At 39.9% G+C, this 22,556-nt stretch overlaps 1 protein-coding gene across 1 annotated transcript; it reads left to right on the top strand.

The window, feature by feature from the left end:
* The first annotated feature begins 1,855 nt into the window (after window positions 1-1,855).
* LOC311073791 (kelch domain-containing protein 8B-like) lies at window positions 1,856-10,928 on the top strand. Its single transcript, XM_084099756.1, has 2 exons — window positions 1,856-1,951; window positions 10,494-10,928. Exons 1-2 carry the CDS (start codon window positions 1,882-1,884, stop codon window positions 10,688-10,690), a joined length of 267 nt encoding a protein of 88 aa, XP_083955882.1. The 5' UTR covers window positions 1,856-1,881; the 3' UTR covers window positions 10,691-10,928.
* Window positions 10,929-22,556: the final 11,628 nt, after the last annotated feature.

Genomic DNA, 22,556 nt, shown 5'->3' with positions numbered 1-22,556 from the left:
ACAATCCAGTCAAGTCACGTCACGTTTATTTATACCACTTTATACAATATATTGCTTTAAAACCACAAATATTATAACCATTATCTATAGGCCTATTGTAATTGAGCATAGAGCTAAATATACTCTGTTCAGGAACAAACACGGACATTTGCGGAGTGATACAAACAATGTAAAGTCCCAGTGCTGGTGGACTGTGTATTAGTACTAAAATTCACTCATATTAGCCAATCGAATCTGATGACCAGAACAAACTGGTGATGTTTTGAATTGTGATTGAAATGAATTGAAATGTTTTTAAAGTACAACTCTGTTGGCCTCTTTATTTTTCTTATGACCCTTATTAAAGTGGGAAAATCCTCAGAGTCAAACAATACTGGAAGATATTGATTTCAGATTTCAGAGTCAGGACAAGGTTGGGTTACAGCTGAGTACTTATCATCCTCAGAAAATCATCCTGATACTTTGAGCAAGAGGGATATTTAGGCCAATGAGGACAGGTCAGAGTGTGCAGGTGAGGACACAGTGGCCTATAGAGTATTTTTCAGACAGACTGCATTTCTTTATGTGAGGCAGGCAGAAGGGAGAATGTGTGGGATCAATTGAAAGATGCTGAAGAGCTTGATCCCAATAGTTGAAAGAGATGTCAGGTGGCTGAAGGTTACAGCAAAGAAAGGAAATGGAGCGAACAGATTTTAAAGTGCCCTCAGAAAGAGTGAGTGAAGAACGATGTTTATGGGAGCATCTGAGATAAGTGAGGGCATACATTTGCTCCCAGGCAGATGGTGTCATGCAGGGAGATTTTTTGGAGACTTTGTGTTCATGCCAAGTTAGTGCATCAAAAATAGTGAGAGATAAGACATCTCAGCTGTTTGTTCATCACTAAAGCTGTGCCTCAAGACGTCTGTATAGTTCAGGGCAGATCGACTGTGTGTGTCTGAACTCTCTCTGACTCTGACTTTCAGTGCCTGCTTGTTTTGTTTTATTGCAGTCATTATGGTACGTTATGGTTTTAATGGTCAACTGTGGCCGGTCCCCACATGCTGACAAATGCCCACGAGCAACATGGCCCATCTGACTAAATTTTAGTGAATCAGGGACAGATGCTGGAGTTTTATATTGATCTGTGAAGACCCCAAGGAGGTATAATACCTGGAGAGATATTTCGGCTGTTTGTCTCAGCAGATATTTTGCTGTGTTTTGTCAGCAGAACAATCCAAAAACGCATTAAATGACAGTACAACCCACTGAAGAGACGGATATCTATCCCTCACAGCCTCGGTTTCATTCCCGCTAAAAATCAAAGATGGTGCTGCTGTGAATAAGGTCTATGATGATGTCTTGACAATGCTGATTGAGTGAAATATTTGTTTTAATAATGAAAACTATAACATACTTGATTATAATTTCCATTATAATTTAAATGTAATATAATAAATAAAATAAATAAATATATTATAATTCAAAAAATATTATTTTGACTCCATCCCCACTTTTCACTGTTATACAGTAGGGGGCGCATCTTCTGAAAGAGTATTGAATGGCCTGATCAAAACACAGGCGAAGAAGAAGCAGAAACATGCAATATAATTTTTTTTTTTTTTTTTATGTCTAAAGTTTTAGTTTATTTAGGTTTTTCTTCTGTACCTCAACTTAAACCTAAACTAAAATGAAAAATGTTGCATTGGGCAACTAGCTGAAAAAAAAAAAAAAAAATTATATATTATTTTATTTCAATTTATTTTATTAAATGTTGTCATGATTTTAGTTTTAGTGAACAGTAATAACCCTTGTGTGATCTTGACCTCCTCTCTGACCTTTAACCTCTGGTGGTTGTTTTCACCTGTTGCAGGTGTGTGGTTGAAGGCCACGCGGGGCTGTCGCATGAGAGAGAAGCGGGCGGACTTCGTAGCCGGCTGTCTCGGTGGACGGGTCATCGCTGCGGGCGGACTCGGTAAGTAACTGCCAATGTTGAATAGATTATGCAAATAGGATCAACTGAGCTTAGAAAATCAGGAAAGAAATCAACAAAACACTGTGCAGGGACTGTCATTTTTCAGAACAACCTGCGGCAGAAACGGCCTCTTAATAAAATGCCATATCAAGCAAATGGATTCATTATGTCAGGTCCTTATGTGCAGCCATGAGTAAGTACTGTGCACTAATGTCACCTAGCAACAAGAATCTACCTCACAGTACATCGACAACAATTACAGGCACATCTGAACAACTTTACAAACTCTGCGACCTTCTCTCAGGAAGCAACCTGCGTAATTTGCATTGATTTTTTTTTTAGCGTGTAGTTCGATCAACATTCCCTTATCTGTTTGTTTCATTCATGAGCTGAATTTAGTTTTAATTGGAAAGTCAAAGAATCACACTTAGCTTCATTATGCATCAATGAAAATGTGAAATTGCTCAACGACAGCCTGTTCCCTAGACTGGCATGTCTTTAAATGAAATGATTTGTTCATTTGGCTCTTTACGCTCCAGTGAAGAGGCTCTGAATATCAGTCTCAAATACTGCCTTATTTCTTTCCAGTCTGTTTGTCTGTGGGTACATTACTAGAGGGAGAAAGAGAGATTTCTTCAATAAATGTCAGCTCAAAGAGTGGGCGAGACATTTCTGCATCTTCCCAAAAAATGATATTTAGGGCAGAGCATTGCAGATTATACATGGCACATCTTTATTTAATCTTTTTCTATGTCTAGAAATAGGAGGAATTTCAGGCATCACAGGAGCCGATGGAGGATTGTGTGCGTGTGTATTAGAATGTGAGAACATTCACATTTGACTACTTCCTTTTTCACCTGCTCGATTTATCCTCTTTTAGTTGTTGTTACCTCTTTCTACCCCGTCCCCCCTTCATGTCTTCATGTCAAGTTGCAGGTGTGTCTTTTCCTCCCTTCGTTTTTAGTCACTGCTGTTGCTGTTCGTTTTCTTATCTGGTGCGGTTTCTGAGCTATTTTTGTGTCTCTTTCCTTGGCGGTTTAGTCTTTTCATCTTCTTTTTCTTCTGTTCTTCTTTTAAACTGCCGTTGTTGGACACTCAGGCTGTACAGAATCAGAAGTATGCGCACACACACACACACACACACACACACACACACACACACAGATATAATGATATAACTGCAAGAGATGCTTCATTCCCTGTAGCTCCTCATGTCTTTCCAGAATTAATGGCTGCTATTAGGTCCATATTGGAGATGATGTTTGGGAAATCGCTCTTCAGGTGATTTGCTCCTCAATCATCTATGGCCTCATTCAAATGTACTCTGTTATACCCATATATGATCATTAGTTTAGGCGTTACAGCAGTATCCGTGTGAAGAAATGATTGAATGAATGTATTTCCAGGGTGAATGTATTAAGGTAATTAGGATAATTAGGATTGATTCACTCAATAGCTGTTTTGTTTGTCGTATTTGGATGATTATGTGACATGTTGCCAAAAATTGTCAAAATCAGAATCAGAAATAATAAAATTCTCATTCTGATTCTGTCCTTTTTGCCTCACTCATTTTTCACACTCTTCCTTCTAGTCCCATTCACTATGTAGTGAATGATTGAAAGTTTTATGCATTACATGCATGACTCGGTTTTGACCCAAATAGAGCAGCAATATGTAAAATTTGTTCAGCTGAAATATCAAGAGGCGGCTTGTTGCCAAAGAATTTAACTACAGTTGTTTTAATTTATCACCTGAGAACACTAAAAACAGAACAGCAAAAAGAGTTCAATTGCCCAAATTTAATTACCCAAATTTTAGTTTTGGTTTCAGTTTTTGACTAAATGAAAACATTAGTTTCAGTGAATTATTAGTTTACATATTGTCAGTTTGGATTTAGAAACCAAATTAGATTTGTGTACAGTTTGAACGAAGCCTATGAAATCTGATTTGCATTATGTATTTCATCTCTTTGATTCCTGCTGATTGTTCAGCTTCATTTGCTGTTAGTTGCTGCTGTAATTAAGCTGGTTCAGATCATACTTATCTGACCGCTACCATTTTGTCAATTTAAATGGAGAAAAATCGATCATAACTCTAGTAAACTATGGAGTGCCGCAGGGATATTATAAGGAAACATGGAATTAGTTTCCATTGTTATGCTGATGACACTCAAATCTATATTTCATCACGGCCAGATGAAAACGCTAAATTATCCAAATTGACAAAGTGTGTTAAAGATATAAAAGATTGGATGACGCGCAATTTTCTTTTATTAAATCCAGACAAGACAGAGGTACTAATCATCGGTTTAAAAAAACGCCCACAAAACCTCTCACAATACAACTTTAACATAGTAGGATGTCCTGTTACTTTATCCTCTACAGTAAAAGACCTGGGTGTTATATTAGACTGCAACCTGTCTTTTGAAAATCATATTTCATATGTTACAAGAACAGCCTTTTTCCACCTTAGAAACATTGCTAAGCTACGTAACATGCTATCAGTTTCTGATGCAGAAAAGTTAGTTCATGCATTCATGACCTCGAGACTAGATTACTGTAATACTTTATTAGCCGGTTGTCCTGCATCCTCAATAAACAAGCTACAGTTAGTCCAAAATGCCGCCGCTAGAGTTCTAACTAGATCAAGAAAATATGATCATATAACACCAATTTTATCATCACTACATTGGTTACCTATAAAGTTCCGTATTAATTACAAGGTATTGCTACTGACTTATAAAGCCCTAAACGGCTTAGCTCCAGTCTATTTAACGGATCTTCTATCGCCCTATAATCCATCGCGCTCTTTAAGATCACTAAATTCAAGGCTTTTGGTCATACCTAGGATATCTAGGTCCACCAAAGGAGGGAGAGCATTTTCACATTCAGCTCCAAAACTCTGGAATAGTCTTCCTGATACTGTTCGTTGCTCAGACTCGCTCTCCCAGTTTAAAACTAGATTAAAGACGCATCTCTTCAGCCAGGCATTCATATAATACTTTTAATCTTACAGTTAAATCCGACCTCTAGTTCATAAACGCCAGAGGAGAACTGGCCCCCGACTGAGCCTGGGTTCTCCCAAGGTTTTTTTTTTCTCCATTAGGTCATCTGATGGAGTTTTTCGGTTCCTTGCCACTGTTGCCTTTGGCTTGCTCAGTTGGGGATATTTGGGGATATTTAATTTAATTAATCAATCAACAATACTATTGATCAGCATTACCAAACGTGGACGTTTTCCACTAGAAACAAACATTGATGTATTATTTTAATTTAATACTGTGAAGCTGCTTTGATACAATCTGTATTGTGAAAAGCGCTATATAAATAAACTTGACTTGACTTGACTTGACCTGTAGATTTAACATTTAAATTTTGTTTTATTATTCAGATCTACAGTATTTTAATTTCTGTAAAGGTGGAAAGCACCCCATAGCTCAGTGATTGCCAGATTTTTTAGAGTCGTACCCCCTGAGGCATTTAACATCCTTCTGCGTACCCCCTCTCTTCCACTTGACTGCAGTCATACCTTTTACATTAAGGGACAATATTTGCCCCCTTAAATTGATTTTCCAGTGCATTTTCCTTTATAAAATAAATAATGTTTTAAATAAAAATTGTTTTATAGAGAAATCTAAAACTGATGGTAAAAACGAATTGATACTTTTAAATATTAAACTAAAACTTCCTGTAGGTGGCTGTAAGTCTTAATGAGTGAGTCACTGAGTCATTCATTCGTTCAGTAATGAAGTAAGTGGCTGTATTTATGAATGGGTCATTGAATCATTGACTCTCCCGATTCGTTCAAAGCCGCAGATTAGTTCACAAAACACCGCTGTGTTTTTAAGTTCTGCTGTGGGTTTCATTGGAACTATTATTTCATTCCAAAATAGAGCAAACAATAGAGGGTATGCACGTGACACAAAACACATTTAAAATGGGGAAGAGCTTTGAGATTGACTGTACAAATAGATTTGACAAGAAATCTGAGGTATATTTTTACAGACTGCCGAAAGCTACTGAAAAAATAAGCAAATGGATCTCTGCAATTCATAGAAAGAACTGGACTCCAGGCAGCGAAACGTGGATTTGCGTTATCACGTTATCATTTTGTGTCACTATGTTGAATTTTGGGGTAAAATCATACCCTATATATTGTATTGACAACTCATCAATGAGTTTAATGAGACAAAACCTTCTTATATTCTGCATTCTGCAATTGGATGTTTTTAAATAAAAATGGACAAAAAACTATACAAGTTTTAGGGCTGGACGATATGAGGATATACACTCACCTAAAGGATTATTAGGAACACCTGTTAAATTTCTCATTAATGCAATTATCTAATCAACCAATCACATGGCAGTTGCTTCAATGCATTTAGGGGTGTGGTCCTGGTCAAGACAATCTCCTGAACTCCAAACTGAATGTCAGAATGGGAAAGAAAGGTGATTTAAGCAATTTTGAGCGTGGCATGGTTGTTGGTGCCAGACGGGCCGGTCTGAGTATTTCACAATCTGCTCAGTTACTGGGATTTTCATGCACAACCATTTCTAGGGTTTACAAAGAATGGTGTGAAAAGGGAAAAACATCCAGTATGCGGCAGTCCTGTGGGCGAAAATGCCTTGTTGATGCTAGAGGTCAGAGGAGAATGGGCCGACTGATTCAAGCTGATAGAAGAGCAACTTTGACTGAAATAACCACTCGTTACAACCGAGGTAAGCAGCAAAGCATTTGTGAAGCCACAACACGCACAGCCTTGAGGCGGATGGGCTACAACAGCAGAAGACCCCACCGGGTACCACTCATCTCCACTACAAATAGGAAAAAAAGGCTACAATTTGCACGAGCTCACCAAAATTGGACAGTTGAAGACTGGAAAAATGTTGCCTGGTCTGATGAGTCTCAATTTCTGTTGAGACATTCAGATGGTAGAGTCAGAATTTGGCGTAAACAGAATGAGAACATGGATCCATCATGCCTTGTTACGACTGTGCAGGCTGGTGGTGGTGGTGTAATGGTGTGGGGGATGTTTTCTTGGCACACTTTAGGCCCCTTAGTGCCAATTGGGCATCGTTTAAATGCCACGGCCTACCTGAGCATTGTTTCTGACCATGTCCATCCCTTTATGACCATGTACCCATCCTCTGATGGCTACTTCCAGCAGGATAATGCACCATGTCACAAAGCTCGAATCATTTCAAATTGGTTTCTTGAACATGACAATGAGTTCACTGTACTAAAATGGCCCCCACAGTCACCAGATCTCAACCCAATAGAGCATCTTTGGGATGTGGTGGAACGGAAGCTTCGTGCCCTGGATGTGCATCCCACAAATCTCCATCAACTGCAAGATGCTATCCTATCAATATGGGCCAACATTTCTAAAGAATGCTTTCAGCACCTTGTTGAATCAATGCCACGTAGAATTAAGGCAGTCAAACACAGTATTAGTATGGTGTTCCTAATAATCCTTTAGGTGAGTGTATATATAACATTGATATAAGTGAACACCCGGATTTAGACCTACCTATATTGTATATATAAAGCGTTCACAAGCAAATTTGCTTTATGTATTTCCCTGACATCGAAATCAGGCATATATAAATGTCAGGAAACACGATTCCTGGCTGCATGTCAATATCCATGGATCACTGGGGTTGTAAGGAACACTATATCGACTCCAACCTTTACCCTTTTGTTTGTTGAACCGTTGTATAAAATCAATGTCACATTTGCAAGTGTGTGGATAATTAGGGAAAATTGCATTCTTGCTCGTATAATATATGATCAACATTAAAAACAAAACAAGAACCTACACAGGGTATGTTTTTTGTATCGAAGAGTGTTTGAGTCTTAAATTGATCCGTATGCACAGTCTGTGTCTATATTTGTTCTTCATGCTAATAAGTGCTCAATCCCCACTTTTATAAAGATACATTGTCGAGAACGGCAGTAATGTAGCAGTGTGATTTGCATACTCTGCATTTGCATGCTTCTTGTGTGGATGCAGTCAGTTTTGACTGCAAAAGATGAGGTAATTTGATTGGATTTGACCTTTTATGGCATTTTGCCTGTTAGAAATACATGCTCAGTTTGTGTTCACACTTGTTATTCAGTTCCCTTAGTTAATTTGGTCCGGACCAAAAAAAAAAAATTAGTCCTGATCCCATCACAGAACCAAAAGATACCGTACCTAAAGTCATAGGGATACGTTCACAACCTGATTGGTCGGCTTTTATTACGTTTATTTCGCAACAGAACTTACGAACATCCAAAATTGGTTTGTTTCGATGTCTTTGGTCCATGTTGCGTTCATATTTAATTCGAACCACACCAGAGTTTGCTTGGAAGCGGACCGAAACCCATCTTTTCAGCGGTCTCAGTCCGCTTGTTGGTGCACACCAGGGTTCAGATGGCTGCGTTCACACTTAGTCAAATGAACCACACTAACAGAGCAATCCCACCAGGGTTCGTTTAATCAAACCAAACATGCCAAGTGTGAACACACCCTTAATGTTATTTTAAGGTGAGGTAGAATTAAATGTACGGCAAAACTCAGCATTTTGTTTGCGTACCCCCTCTGTCACCTCACGTACCCCCTCTGTCACCATTTTGGGAACCACTGCCATAGATGGTGGTGAGAATTGTCTCGGAAGTGAAATCATAAATCCAACCTTTGCAAAAAACAGCGTCTAAAAATCTGCCTTAACAAATATGTATTTGTGTGAACATAAGAGCACCTTAGGATGCGTAGCAACATGCAGGAGCTTTCGACGCGAGTGCCAGAGCACAACTCGACGTGACATTTTTGATTACCGCGAGCGGATTCACCCAAGTGTTTTTGTTCTACCAGGAAATTATGATAACAATACTCACCGCACCAGCCCGTCCATATCATCTGTACTTCAATTTGAGTAACCATGGAAACTTAGTGTCAGGTACCGCATGATGATTTAGGTCTCAGCACCGAAGGCAAAAAAGTGAAAACACCCAGCCTAGTCTTACTGACCCTGAGGAAAAATGAGAAAATGTTTGCCGTTCACTGCGACTGCAGTGTTAGTGCCAGGATTTCCCAAGGAAACTTTTGTTTTTATTTATTTATTTATTTATTTATTTTGCAACATCAGAGGAAAAGTTTCCTGAAGCATAAGCCACAGAATCTGTAGGAGTTACATAATTTGAAGAAATCTGCATGGCGCCACCTGTTCAAACCTGTTTTGGTCCCAAAACCCACCAGGTGGCAAGTGCTTCATCTGCGAGAAACATCCGCATCCGCAATGTGTGTGTGCTGTGAGTGAGAGCGCTGTGGATGCTGTATGCTAATGTGGAGAGGGTGTTGTGTTGATTGATTGGCTGGAGAATCTGTCTAATGTGCATTACTTTCTGATTTGAAAGTAAATTGATTTTTGGTGGTATTGGGGGAGGAGCATTGTCATTCTAGAGATCATCTGATTGGACAAAAGCCTGTAGTGCAGGATGAGTCATCAATATTTTTTGTGCATTTTCTCAAAAGAGAAAGACTACATTTTAATGTGTATATCTGCTAAAAGTTAATTTTGTTTGTATGATAAATATAATATATAATAATGTAATTATAAAAAAATTATATACATTTTTTTCTGAAATTAAATAATCGGCTTTTATTATTGACATTTGACTAAAGCCCCCCCAAAACATTTAATACAAATACATATGCTAAGAATTTCTAGAGGTGCCAATAATTGTAGCCAACATGCACTGGAGAAAACCATTTATTTCATAATGAAAATTTCCCCCACTTTAATTTGTTTTACTTCAATGAAAGTTTAGAATTTTGTGATTTATTTATTTATTTATTTATTTTAATGAAAGATCAAAAGGATAAACAATGCAGATTTATTTTCACAGCCGCCTTTACTCATATTTACCAAGGGTGCCCATATTAGTGGAGGAAACTATATAATATATAAATACATTCATACAAATATATAATATAAAATATTTATTTTAAAAATATTATCTGGAAATATTATTGTAAATGTTGACATTATCTTTTTTTCTATTTACTATAGAGTAATATAAAAATGTTATAGTAGTATAAAATTCATCTTATGTATAATATCAGAAATCATATCTTATGATTTCTGATCATTTGTGAAAGCAGAATGAAATAGTAATATATCCAAACAATCTGCAAATGTTTTTTTTAAAGATATTTTTTATTGAATACTTATTTAAAATGTAATATTTATTAATAGTAATCATATAATAATAATAATAATAATAATATTTATTTAACTTATTCAACACTAGTTTTTAATAGGCATAAATCGACCCCCAAGCACTGAAAACCTCTGCTCTAGCAAATAGATTACCTCACATCCAGGGTAAATGGTTTAATCCCCTTTTTAAATGAAAAGGCAACATTCAATATATTTTATGGTTTATAACAAAATAAGCCATTGTTAAATTCAAATCGTTATGCCTTGGTTACACATTTTGAGAACTTTGGGTTTTTATATGTTTGTGACGATGATTCTGTTGTATTGTGTGCTGTCAGGTAACCAGCCGTCCCCGCTGGCGTCAGTGGAGAGTTATAACCAGCTGAAGAGGAGATGGGAACCTGTGGCCCCGTTACCCAGCCCTCGCTGCTCCTGTGCCTCCATTCAGACCCCCAACATGCTGTTCCTCATCGGAGGGGTGTCCCAGGGTCCCAGCAATGCTGTGGAAGCCCTCTGTTTGAAAGAGACCGTCTGACACACACATGCACACACAATACTGGACAACTATAACAAATCCTCACATGCTGTACTTTTTCAGAGTTAAGGCTCTGCAAACCCACACACACACATACTGACGTGTGTGTCTCTGACAAATTCACAGACTTTCCCCTCAGAGGACGCATCAGCTTTATACTTTGAATAGTGGAGACAATCTACTGGGGCTTGGACAGTGTTCCACACCTCTGGACAGAAGATTTTTGGACTGGAGATCTAAAAAAATACATAAATATATAATTATAGAATATATAGAATAACATATACATATATTGATATAGAGAGAGAGAGAGATATAGATGTGCAGACCTACACAGACAGGCACACGCAACACTCCAGGCGCTTTTGAACTGTACTGCATTTTTCAGTATAAAAGCAGGGTAATTTTCTGGCAAACTAAACTAAAGAGGAACTTAGGGCCATATCCACCACGCTGCCACAGCACCCGTCTGAGGTAGCATGTTTAGCACTTTTTGTACTATTGACAAACAGAATCTTCTGCACGAGACTTCAGAAGTGGGAGGCGGATGCTTGTACGTGTGTGTTTTTGTACCTTCACAGCCATGAACGTGTGAAATAGAGCATTGTTATGAGTGGAAAGAGCAACTCATATAATGGCAAATCACTGATGCCTCACTGTAGCATGAGACGGGAGATGGATGAGAATGTGGTTAATCTTGCCGGCTATTTAAAGGAATGTTCCGGGTTCAAAACAGGTTAAGCTTGAGAGTATCTGTGACATACTGTCAATTAGCACAGACAACAACTTTCATGTGTCCATCAGTTCATAAAAACAAGCAAAATAGATGTTTACAGTAATGTTCTTATTTTGGTATCATGTTTTTTATTAAAGTGGTTATATTAATTATTCTGTAGAAAAAAAAATGTTTTGAATATAATTTTAGTAGAATTTTAAGAAATATAATTTTAACATTTTGTAAATTATTTAAAGATTTGTTCCTGTGACAGATTTTCAGCATCATTACTCCAGTCTTCAGTGTCACATGATCCTTCAGAAATCATTCTAATATGACGATTTGCTGCTCAAAAAAATATTCTTATTATTATCAATGTTGAAAGCTGCCAGTTGTGCTGCCATATATTTTTTGTGGAAATCATGATACATTTTTTCCAGGACTCATTGATGAATAGAAAGTTCAAAAGAACAGCATTTATTACGTAATAACATAAATGTATTTACTGTCAAATGATGTGGAAACCCTGCCATAGTTTTAGAATGTCAAGTATAAATCATCCAAACACTAAAAACACACATATAGTATGGGTATATCTGAACACCAGCCATGCCAGAATTTGAAAAGTTCAATAAAACTGTTTTAAAAACAGTTCAAAAGTTCAAAATAAGACTTATGTTAGAATATAAAATGTTCAATTTTTATGATAACACTGTAGAAACTGTCTTTTAATGGTGATCCTAGGGTAATGCCCTGCCCAACAGACTGATCACTGTAAGTGCATTACTGTAAACATGTATCACATTTGTTTGTACTAGCTGATACACTTATATTCTTGGCTAAGTAAACTTGTTTTGAACCCAGAACATTCCTTTAATACCAATGAAGTTTGGAGAGAGGGAAAGTCTTATAGTGTTCCTTTTTTTGGACACTAAATTATTCAAGACTAAATACACTGGAAATGTGTTTGCCGATCAAGTGATATTCATATTTAATTGAAAGCTGTGTATCTTCAGGGTATGAGCTAATTAAATAATTTAGTTGCAATTCAAGGCTCACATGAACTGTTTCTGAGTTACCCATTCACAGAACAAGAGATGATTGCTCTTAGGGGATGTGGAGGAAGACTGATGGCTCACTTCCTGTAATTTGTGATGCGATAAAACCCTTGACGTAGACCTGTGAGGGTCTTGTATTGCCCCCTGTGATGATTTGACAAGGGTATTGGGTCACTGAGCTCATTTAGCATGCCGAAAACAGAAATAAATGCTTTGCGTCAGGTTTGGATGCACTGATTTCAGGTGCATCTTCACTATGAGAGGTCAGTATGGGTTTGATTTATCTGGTCTGCGTGTGCTTGTAATATGTGCACCCACACACCGATTATCATCACGTTCTGTCTCAGATGTTGTTGACCTGTTGTTATTGGGCGATATGGTGCCTGAGGGCACAGTAAGGCGTTCATACATATTCATGCTGACCGTCGTTTGAGTGCAAATGGCTGTTCGTGTGTTTTAGTTGGGATAGTGAGAACTGAATGTCAAAAATCCCTCTTAGAAATATCAGGATCAAAAGAACAACACATACAATCCACATACTTGTTTCAGATTAACGCCTCCCCAATAATTGTGATGACGTGCTGGCTGACAGCGGTCTTGTGCATCATGTCACAGTGGAAACAGACAGATAGATGGATATTTCTGCCTGTATGAAGCCATCACAGTCGTCCTGCTCACAGACGACAGAGGACTGGAAGATGTGTGACAACGTCAGAAGATTTTTACTTTATCTTAGTTTGGCCTCATTAAAAGTCTCTGCTGCAGGCTAGCTCAGATGGCGAGTTCATTTTCACTTTGCTTTATATGAGGTTAAATGTCACAGAGGTTCAAATCTGAAACACCCTCCAGCACTGCAACAGACGACAATGTGTGAATAGATGATCTGAGGGAAAGAGATAATGCCGAGAGAAATATACCTCTATTTTTCTTGTCTACGAATTCTGCAACAAGACACGACACATTATACTTTTCGCTTTCACTCGAGTCTCATTTCTGCTGCCTCTACGAAATGGTAACATCTTTACTCTTGAAAAAATGTCTCAAGATGTTAAACATGCTGTTTTCTGAATTCATTTGACCACGAGCTGAGAGTTGGTGGATGAGGGGCTTCAGTGGGGGAGTGAGCTCATATTTTCATATCTAGAGGTGCGAAATGTTTTACTCAAGTTTATTTCTGAGGTGTCATTTCAGTTCAGACCTCTCCACAGTGCTTTAAATTACTTTAGGGAATTCAGATTTTTTTATTATACAAACATGTTCCAATGCATTTCGTTCCTTTTACCCTTATTTGTATGTAAACCACTTTGGAGTAAACGCTGTGTATGATCACCTAAACTCTAAGTAGCAGTTGTTTTGCAGTGATTTTTCATGTTTCTCCATGTGCTGGATATTATTCTCTGTGGTGGGTTGTTAAAATAATGCAGTTTCTTCAGTGTCTCGTGGGTTTGTTTTGTTGATTTGTGAGGTGACAGGTTGTCATGTTGACTTGTAATACGAGGAGCCGTAGAGATGGTCTGTTGTTTCAATATGATGTTGTGCCGTCATATAGTGGTGTACTAGTGGTAGCCGATGGCCTCTGACAGTCTTCAATATGCAGTGCCGATACTCTGAGCGCATTTCAGCTTCTGACTCATAATCTCCATAAAAAAAATCAATAAAAATCCACATTATTTCACTGCATAATCGCTAATCTAGACTGATAAGTCTTGGTTTTAGCTCTGAGCAGAAAATACAATTTTAGGTTGTTTTTCCACATCTGAAATATTGCCACGAAGGATTGTTTCACACTGAGGTAGATGAGCAGAGACACACGGTCGGCCCAGGGGAACTCACAATGTCCCATGAGATTACACTGCACTCATCCACACAGCGAAAGCTGTTTTACCCTCTAGCATACTGTTGTCGACCACACACTGATTCAACCTCTGTTGTTACACTTTGAAAAACAGCTAACTGTTATCCATGTTTATTCTGTGAAGAACTATGGGGACAGTCGAATTGATGTTGTATGAGCACTGTAGGCATGAACCTGCGTGAATTTGGACAACATTTATTCATAACTAGGCTATTGATGGCTGTTGATTGAAGCTTTATATAAAACTGCTAATATTTGAAACAAATCTCATTTACCTGTCTTAGTGGGATAGAATCACCCAAAAATAAAAAATAAATTTCACCCTCACGTCATTCTAAACCTGTATGGCTTACTTTATTCTGTGGAACACAGAAGACGACATTTTGAAAAAAACAGTTTTACAACCGTCTATACATTGAAAGTCAATGGGGTCCAAAACTTAAATTGTTTGAAAACTCAAAAGTGAAATTTTATTTCAAAATATCTTCATTTCGTGTTCCACAGAAGAAAGTTCCACAGATTTGAAACGACATAAGGCTTAGTAAATTATGACAGAATTTTCATTTTTGGGTGAACTATTTCGTTAAAGGTGCTGTACTGTAATTGCTAGTGTTCCGGTATTTTGCTATTTTAAGCCACACAATCTCTGTTGAAACTTCTCAACCATGCAAAGCCACAAATGTGCAAAATGATTGACAGAGGCTAATTGGCTCAAATAGAGCAGGACACCCCCTGATTTTTATTTGTATTTTATTTTTTTGTGATTGTGATTTCTCAGGACACCTAGGCCTATTTCAGTGTATATCTGTCAGATTATAGTTACATTTTCAAGTGTGGTATTCCCAGGTGCTTACAGCACCTTTAATGTTGTCATCAGAATGAAGAATAGTTTGAAAGCAATATATAAAATGCACAGATTATCAGTGAAATCTCTTGACACCGGTTAAAGCCCCCATGGTATGTTAGCAGACATTTGAGCTGCATATCACACGGAGAACTTCACTTGAAACTTAATAGATGGGTTGACATGGTTTGGATTTAAATCTGAATTGTGTTGAACCGTGTTTACACACAATTGCGAGTCCAGTTCAGTAGTTCAGTGCCTATATATGTGAGGTAGTGCCTCTACTGCGATTTCTGTAATAAACTCTTTGAACATATGTGATCCTGTGTGGTTCAGTGTTTCTTCCTTGACCTTAAGGTGTCGTTCACATACAACAGATTCTTGAATTGAAAGGGCTGGGCATTTTGCCCCTTTTTACAATACGTAAAATAAGTCTCTGATGTCCCCAGAGTGTGTGTTTGAAGTTTTAGCACAAAAGTCCACTGCGTCTTCAGCGGCTCTGATGTCAGGAGTAGATGAAGACTGCTATGTTCACTCTTACATCCAACAAAAAACACCTTCTTTCAGCTGTGCTGCCATTCTGGATTGCAGAAGAAAAGGATGCAGGACAAGAAAGTTCTTACTTCAGCATTAAAAAAATAAATAAATAAAATAACGTGATGTTTATCTAAAGTAATTTTTGCGTGTTGTGGCTGTATTGGATCATCGAAGGTCTGCAGCAAAGACATTGGTTAATAAAGCAAGATTAAATACATTATGTAAATTTGTGTAATGTAACATTTAATTATTGCAGGTTTGTATACTATTTTGAGTTTTCATTTCACTGTTCTTATTCATTTTGAGGAATGCCAAGTCTGTTTTTGTGCAAGTAAGATGAGTAAATGCCTGCTCACATTTAGTCTAGAACTATAATATCCATCATGTTTAACATTTACGTAATATCATAATTTTTATGGACAGAATTTCTAGGCGCAGCCAGGGGCCGGAGGGTGTCCGGTTTGGGGATCACACGTCTCTGGTTTTTGCAGATGATGTTGTCGTGTTGGCCCCTTCAGACCAGGACCTTCAGCGTGCACTGGGACGGTTTGCAGCCGAGTGTGAAGCGGCTGGGATGAGAATCAGCACCTCCAAATCCGAGGCCATGGTCCTCAGTCGGAAAAGGGTGGCTTGCCCGCTTCAGGTTGGTGGAGAGTTCCTGCCTCAAGTGGAGGAGTTCAAGTATCTCGGGGTCTTGTTCACGAGTGAGGGAAGGATGGAACGGGAGAATGACAGACGGATCGGTGCAGCTTCTGCAGTAATGCGGTTGATGTACCGGTCTGTCGTGGTGAAGGAGCTGAGCTGCAAGGCGAAGCTCTCGATTTACCGGTCAATCTACTTTCCTACTCTCACCTATGGTCATGAGCTGTGGATCATGACCGAAATGACCTTTCTCCGCAGGGTGGCTGGGCGATCCCTTAGAGATAGGGTGAGAAGCTCGGTCACTCGGGAGGAGCACAGAGTAGAGCCGCTGCTCCTCCACATCGAGAGGAGTCAGCTGAGGTGGCTCGGGCATCTGTTCCGGATGCCTCCTGGACACCTTCCTGGGGAGGTGTTCCAGGCACGTCCCACCAAGAGGAGACCCCGGGGAAGACATAGGACACGCTGGAGGGATTATGTCTCCCGGCTGGCCTGGGAACGCCTCGGTATCCCCCCGGAAGAGCTGGAGGAAGTGTCTAGGGAGAGGGAAGTCTGGGCGTCTCTGCTTAGACTGCTGCCCCCGCGACCCGGCCCCGGATAAGCGGAAGAAGATGGTATGGTATGGTTTAACATCTATAACATCCATACACAGCGCACACAACACCTTTGCACTTACTCCTGATTTCCCTCAACATGGGGACAGAAGAGGTATCTGTCAATTCATGGGAGAACAAAATAACTTGCGTTACTTATTTGAAAAAGTAACTCAGATATTTTGTTGTAAATTTAAAAGTAATATTACTTTACTAGTTACTTGTAATGCATTACCCCAACACTGGTCGCTAATGTGTGATGTGGCACAACAGGCAACAAAAATAATTAAAAACAGGCTCAGTGTAATAAAACAAATGCATTCTGTGTGATCTGGACCAAATGAATTGTGATTTATATTTTCTTTATTGACTGGTTTCCAAAACAAAGATAAACGAATTGCCCCAAAAAGTCACTTCCATTAATTTTTGGATGGACACAACCAGGACATCTTTAAATGTCACTATAACCTCATGGCAAGACAGAGATTAAAGATGTCTTGTTTCTCGCCTCGCCTGTTGGAGTTGATTTACGAATTTGTGGTCTGGCAGCTGTCTAAAAGACACTGATCTTTTGTTTTTCCCCACCTCATATCTTTCTTTAATATTTAAAATAATAATAATAATTAATTATTTTATTTTAAACAGGCTGCACAACTAATTAGATGAAGGACGTGGCCAAATAATTCATTCATTTGCATCAAAAATTAATTAACAGTAAACAGTGAAGTGTTTTAATAAGCCTTTGAATCTGTTCTCAGGTAACTGCTGATACCCTAATTAAACAGCAGCAGCCAGTACTTATCCTAATTTTTGCTTTTTAATTTCCCTGCAGTGTGTATGTGCTGTGGATCATTATTACTCATTCTGATTAAAGGAGCGAGATGTAACTTCAGAAATATTACTCTCGGTTCCCTGCTGTGTTTTTGGGTGAGGGGCTTGTGGAGGTGGGATGAGAGACAGGGAAATATTTATTCACTGCCCTGGCAACTGGATCAGGCATTAATCTCAATTCACGGCCATGAATAACTTTCCTCTCTGTGTCTTTTTTGATTGCATAATGTTGACACCCGCGGTCAGTTCGCTGACTAATGCCGAGAGAGATGTATCATTCTGAGGTAGGGCCTGCTTTTACGTTAGTAATCGCATTAAATAAATAGCCTATGTTAAATCCTCACAATACTATTTTGACTTTGCAGTCTTTAATCCGAGCAATTATAAATAGGCTATATTTTGTGTGTAAATCAATCAACACTAAGTATTCACTGTGTTTAAAGGAAATGGGCTAAAAAGAAAACGATCACCCAACCAATCACCGTCTGAAACTGTAGCCTTTGTAACACTGACACCCAGGGGCATCTGTTAGTATTTGTTTATTTTTGTAAAGTGGAACTACCATATAGAAAGAACTTTGTTTAAATTTTAATTACATTTGTGCTTTCTCCTCTTGTCCATGTTAATGATTGGCAGGCTATATTTGTGTCATGAAAACTGATTTAGTGTCATATCAGATTAGATCAGTGATGAATAATGTTATATACAAATCAGCACAGCTCAGCAGTTTATTAAAACTAAAGATATTAAAATCCACGTATGACTTGTAATTAAGCACATTCAGAGTGAACTCAGTGCCAATTTCTCCATCAGTCAGCCCTGATTACTGCTTCATTTGGAGTTATTGTGACTTTACAGCCACTAAATCATTTTCAGATCTAAAGGCATTGTAATAACACTGACAAACATTTGTCACCTGGTGAAAATATAAGTAATCCATGAGTGAAATGAATAGTAAAAGAGTTTTATAGGCTTAAACATGATTTGCATTTTTAATAACAATAAAAATGTCTCCACGATCTGATTTTGAAGAAATATTGTAGTATCTTTCTAGAGTGCATTCTATGAGTTGCAGTTCTGGAGCCTCCGCCTTCTTTCTTGAATGCTTCTGTTAAATACATCTACTGTAGCTGAAAAATGAAGCACCGTTTATTTAATTTGTATATTATATGTTGTGTAAATGTAATGTGTATCTTTGTCCTTATCTTTTAATAACAAAGAAAATAATGACAAAGATTTTTATCTTCGCCACTTCGGTCTAAATGTCTGCCATTCTTTTTTATTTTAAATTTTGTTACCTTGTAAGGCTTTGTTTTTAAAATAGGGACATTAGTTTGGCTGTAATGCTCAGTCACTTGCAAAATAGTAAAAAAAACATGAAAAAGAATCGTGAATCGTAATTTTCCTGAAAAAAATAGTGACATGTTTTTTTCGTGTTGGTGTGCCCATGCCGGTGTCCAGTGTCCATGCCGGAGTCCGTGCTGGTGTCCGTGTCGGTGTCCATGTCGGTGTCGTGCTGGTGTCTGTGCCAGTGTCCATGTCGGTGTTCGTGTCTCTGCTCGTGCCAGTGTCCGTGCCATTGTCCATGCTAGTGTCCGTGCTGTTGTCCGTGCCAGTGTGCCCGTGTCCATGCCGGTGTCCGGTCCAGAGTCCGGTCCAGTGTCCGTGCCATTGTCCATGCTATGTCCGTGCCGTTGTCCGTGCCAGTGTGTCCGTGCCAGCGTCCGTGCCAGCGTCCGTGCCAGGGTCTATGCCAGGGTCCACGCCAGATTCATTGCCGGAGTCCATGTCGGTGTCCTTGTCCGTGCCCATGTCCATGCCAGAGTCCGTGCCAGTGTCCGTGTCCGTGTCCTTGTCAGTGCCAGTGCCAGTGTCCGTGTCCTTGTCCTTGTCCTTGTCCTTGTCAGTGCCAGTGCCAGTGCCAGTGCCAGTGCCAGTGTCCGTGTCCTTGTCCGTGCTAGTGTCCGGGCCAGAGTCCGTGCCGGTGTCCATGCTGGTGTCCGTGCCTTGTCCTTGTCCTTGTCCTTGTCCTTGTCAGTGCCAGTGCCAGTGCCAGTGTCTGTGTCCTTGTCCGTGCTAGTGTCCGGGCCAGAGTCCGTGCCGGTGTCCATGCTGGTGTCCGTGCCAGAGTCCGAGCCCATGTCCTTGTCCGTGCCAGTGTTCGTGCCGGTGTCCGTGCCGTTATAGAAAGCAGTTATTTAGTCCATACCAGTTGTCCGTGCCCGTGTCCGTGTCAGTGTGCCCATGCCGGTGTCCGTGCCGGTGTGCCTGTGTCCATGTCACATGCCGGAGTCCTTGCCAGTGATCGTGCAGGAGTCCGTGCCGGTGTCCGTGTTGGAGTCCGTGCCGATGTCCGTGCTGGAGTACATGCCGTGTCCGTGCCGGTGTCCGTGCTGGTGTCCTTGCCGGTGTCCGTTTTCTCGTCCGTGCCCGTGCCAGTGTTCATGCCGGAGTCCGTGCCGGTGTCCGTGTTGGAATATGTGCCAGTGTCCGTACCGGTGTCCGTGTTGGAGTCCGTGCTGGAGTACATGCCAGTGTCCGTGCCAGTGTCCGTGTCCTTGTCCGTGCCAGTGTCCGTGCCGGTGTCCGTGTCCTTGACCGTGCCGGTGTCCGTGCCGTTATAGAAAGCAGTTTAGTCCGTGTTGGAGTCCGTGCCGTTGCCCGTGCCGTTGCCTGTGCCGGTGTCCGTGTTGGAGTACGTGCCAGTGTCCATGTCGGTGTGGTGGTGTCCATGTCCTTTGTTTTTAGAATAGGGACATTAGTTTGGTTGTAACACCGTGTCCTAACCAGACGCGATGCTATAAAATTCCAGCGACAAATAATTTGTCTCTCCATAGTAGACGCGACGCCACTGCGAGATGCGTCAAAATCAATCAAAACCCACAGCCACTCAGAACAGCGTATGGGCGGGCTCTCGCGGCAAGTGCACAGCACCAGAGAGTAATCTTGACGGCAAAAGCAAGAAAGCTACATAATCATATTCACAAATATTACACCATTTAAACATTATTAAAAATACATAGGCTACTGAGTTACTAAAACAATCTTTGTCAAAGAATACACTTGTTTGTTCACAGTTTGAACGTTCTTGTTTCCATTTGATTAATTTCAAGATCTGAGGTGAATTATCCATTGTTGCTTTTACAGCTACAAAGCTGGGAAGCACTAAATGATATTCAGGGCCCTATCTTGCACCCAGCGCAATTGACTTTGTACACCGACGCATGTATCATTCCTATTTTGCACCCGCGCAAAGCGCGCTTTTCCCTCCACAAAAGCACGTCACTAAACTAGGGAATGAACTTGCGCTCCCTGGGCGGTTCAGCGCAAAAAAGGAGGCGTGTCCCGGCGCAAACGTTCCTTCGTGCTATTTTGCAGGTTTAGAAAACAATTGCGCCACTAACCAGGAAAAAATAGTTTAAAGTCAGTGGCGGGTTGCGCATGTTATTCATATGCTATTTTAAGGGCGCATGCTTGGCCATAATCAATGTAGCGTGTGCACAACGCGCATACACTTTGATTCTCTCATCTACACAGAAGCAGCAGTTTTCATTTTTGAAATCATATATTATTACGATAGATAGATAGATAGATAGATAGATAGATAGATAGATAGATAGATAGATAGATAGATAGACAATTTATTATAAAAGCATACATCTAGCTTACACATTTACCCAAATTATCATACGCCTTTTTAACCGAAGTTAATTTGGGTGGGTTTCTCCATCCCCAACGTCCCTGACGAGAGCGTTGCTCTCCTTGGCTGTGAACCGCTCCTGGTGCGCGTCTGGCAAATCCGCCGTTATAATAGGAATCCGCTTTAGAACAAAGCGCGCCTGCTCTTAAAGGGAATGTGAGATGTCGCTCTGATTGGTTTATTTCACGATACGCCCAAACCACACCTATGAATAATGAAGCTACTTCAGACCAACCCATTTTAGATTTGCGCCTGGCGCAAGAGTCATTTATCCCGCTGTGAAAATAGCAACAGCGCCAAGACCCGCCCACAAAGTTACTTGCACTTTGCGCTTTGACACTTGCGTTTCAGATCGTTAAAATAGGGCCCTCAAAGTCACATTGCATGCTTTTAACATTAAACAAAGCACATAAACAGTAGGCTACCTGAGATTACCATTGCCACACTTTGGGCCCTATTTTAACGATCTGAAATGCAAGTGTCAAAGCGCAAAGCGCAAGTAACTTTGTGGGCGGGTCTCGGCGCTGTTGCTATTTTCCCGGCGGGATAAATGGCTCTTGCGCCCGGCGCAAATCTAAAAGGGGTTGGTCTGAAGTAGCTTCATTATTCATAGGTGTGGTTTGGGCGTAACGTGAAATAAACCAATCAGAGCGTCATCTCACATTACCTTTAAGAGCAGACGCGCCTTTTCCTTGGCGTATTGCTATTATAACGGCGGATTTGCCAGGCGCGCGCCAGGAGCGGTTCACAGCCGAGGAGAGCAACGCTCTCGTCACGGCCGTAAAAGAGAGAGAAGTAACACTGGGGATGGAGAAACACACCCAAATTAAACAGGCATATAATAATGTGGGTAAATGTGTAAGCTAGATGTATGCTTTTATAATCAATTGTCTATCTATCTATCTATCTATCTATCTATCTATCTATCTATCTATCTATCGTTTGTAATAATATGATTTGCAAAAATGAAAACTGCTGCTTCTGTGTAGATTAGAGAATCAAAGTGTATGCGCGTTGTGCACGCTATACATTATGGTCAAGCATGCGCCCTTAAAATAGCATAATGAACAACGCGCGACGCGCCACTGACTTTA

The sequence above is a fragment of the Abramis brama genome (assembly GCF_963993115.1).
Source record: "Abramis brama genome assembly, chromosome: 22".
Taxonomy (NCBI): domain Eukaryota; kingdom Metazoa; phylum Chordata; class Actinopteri; order Cypriniformes; family Leuciscidae; genus Abramis; species Abramis brama.
The sequence above is the reverse complement of the archived record's forward strand: the minus strand, read 5'-3'. Positions and strand labels throughout refer to the sequence as shown.

Bases quoted from the DNA above. Each gene is read 5' to 3' on its own strand.
- LOC311073791 (XM_084099756.1), top strand. From the start codon at position 1,882: ATGAGAGAGAAGCGGGCGGACTTCGTAGCCGGCTGTCTCGGTGGACGG. The intron at 1,952-10,493 runs GTAAGTAACTGC...GTGTGCTGTCAG, and splicing joins CATCGCTGCGGGCGGACTCG to GTAACCAGCCGTCCCCGCTG.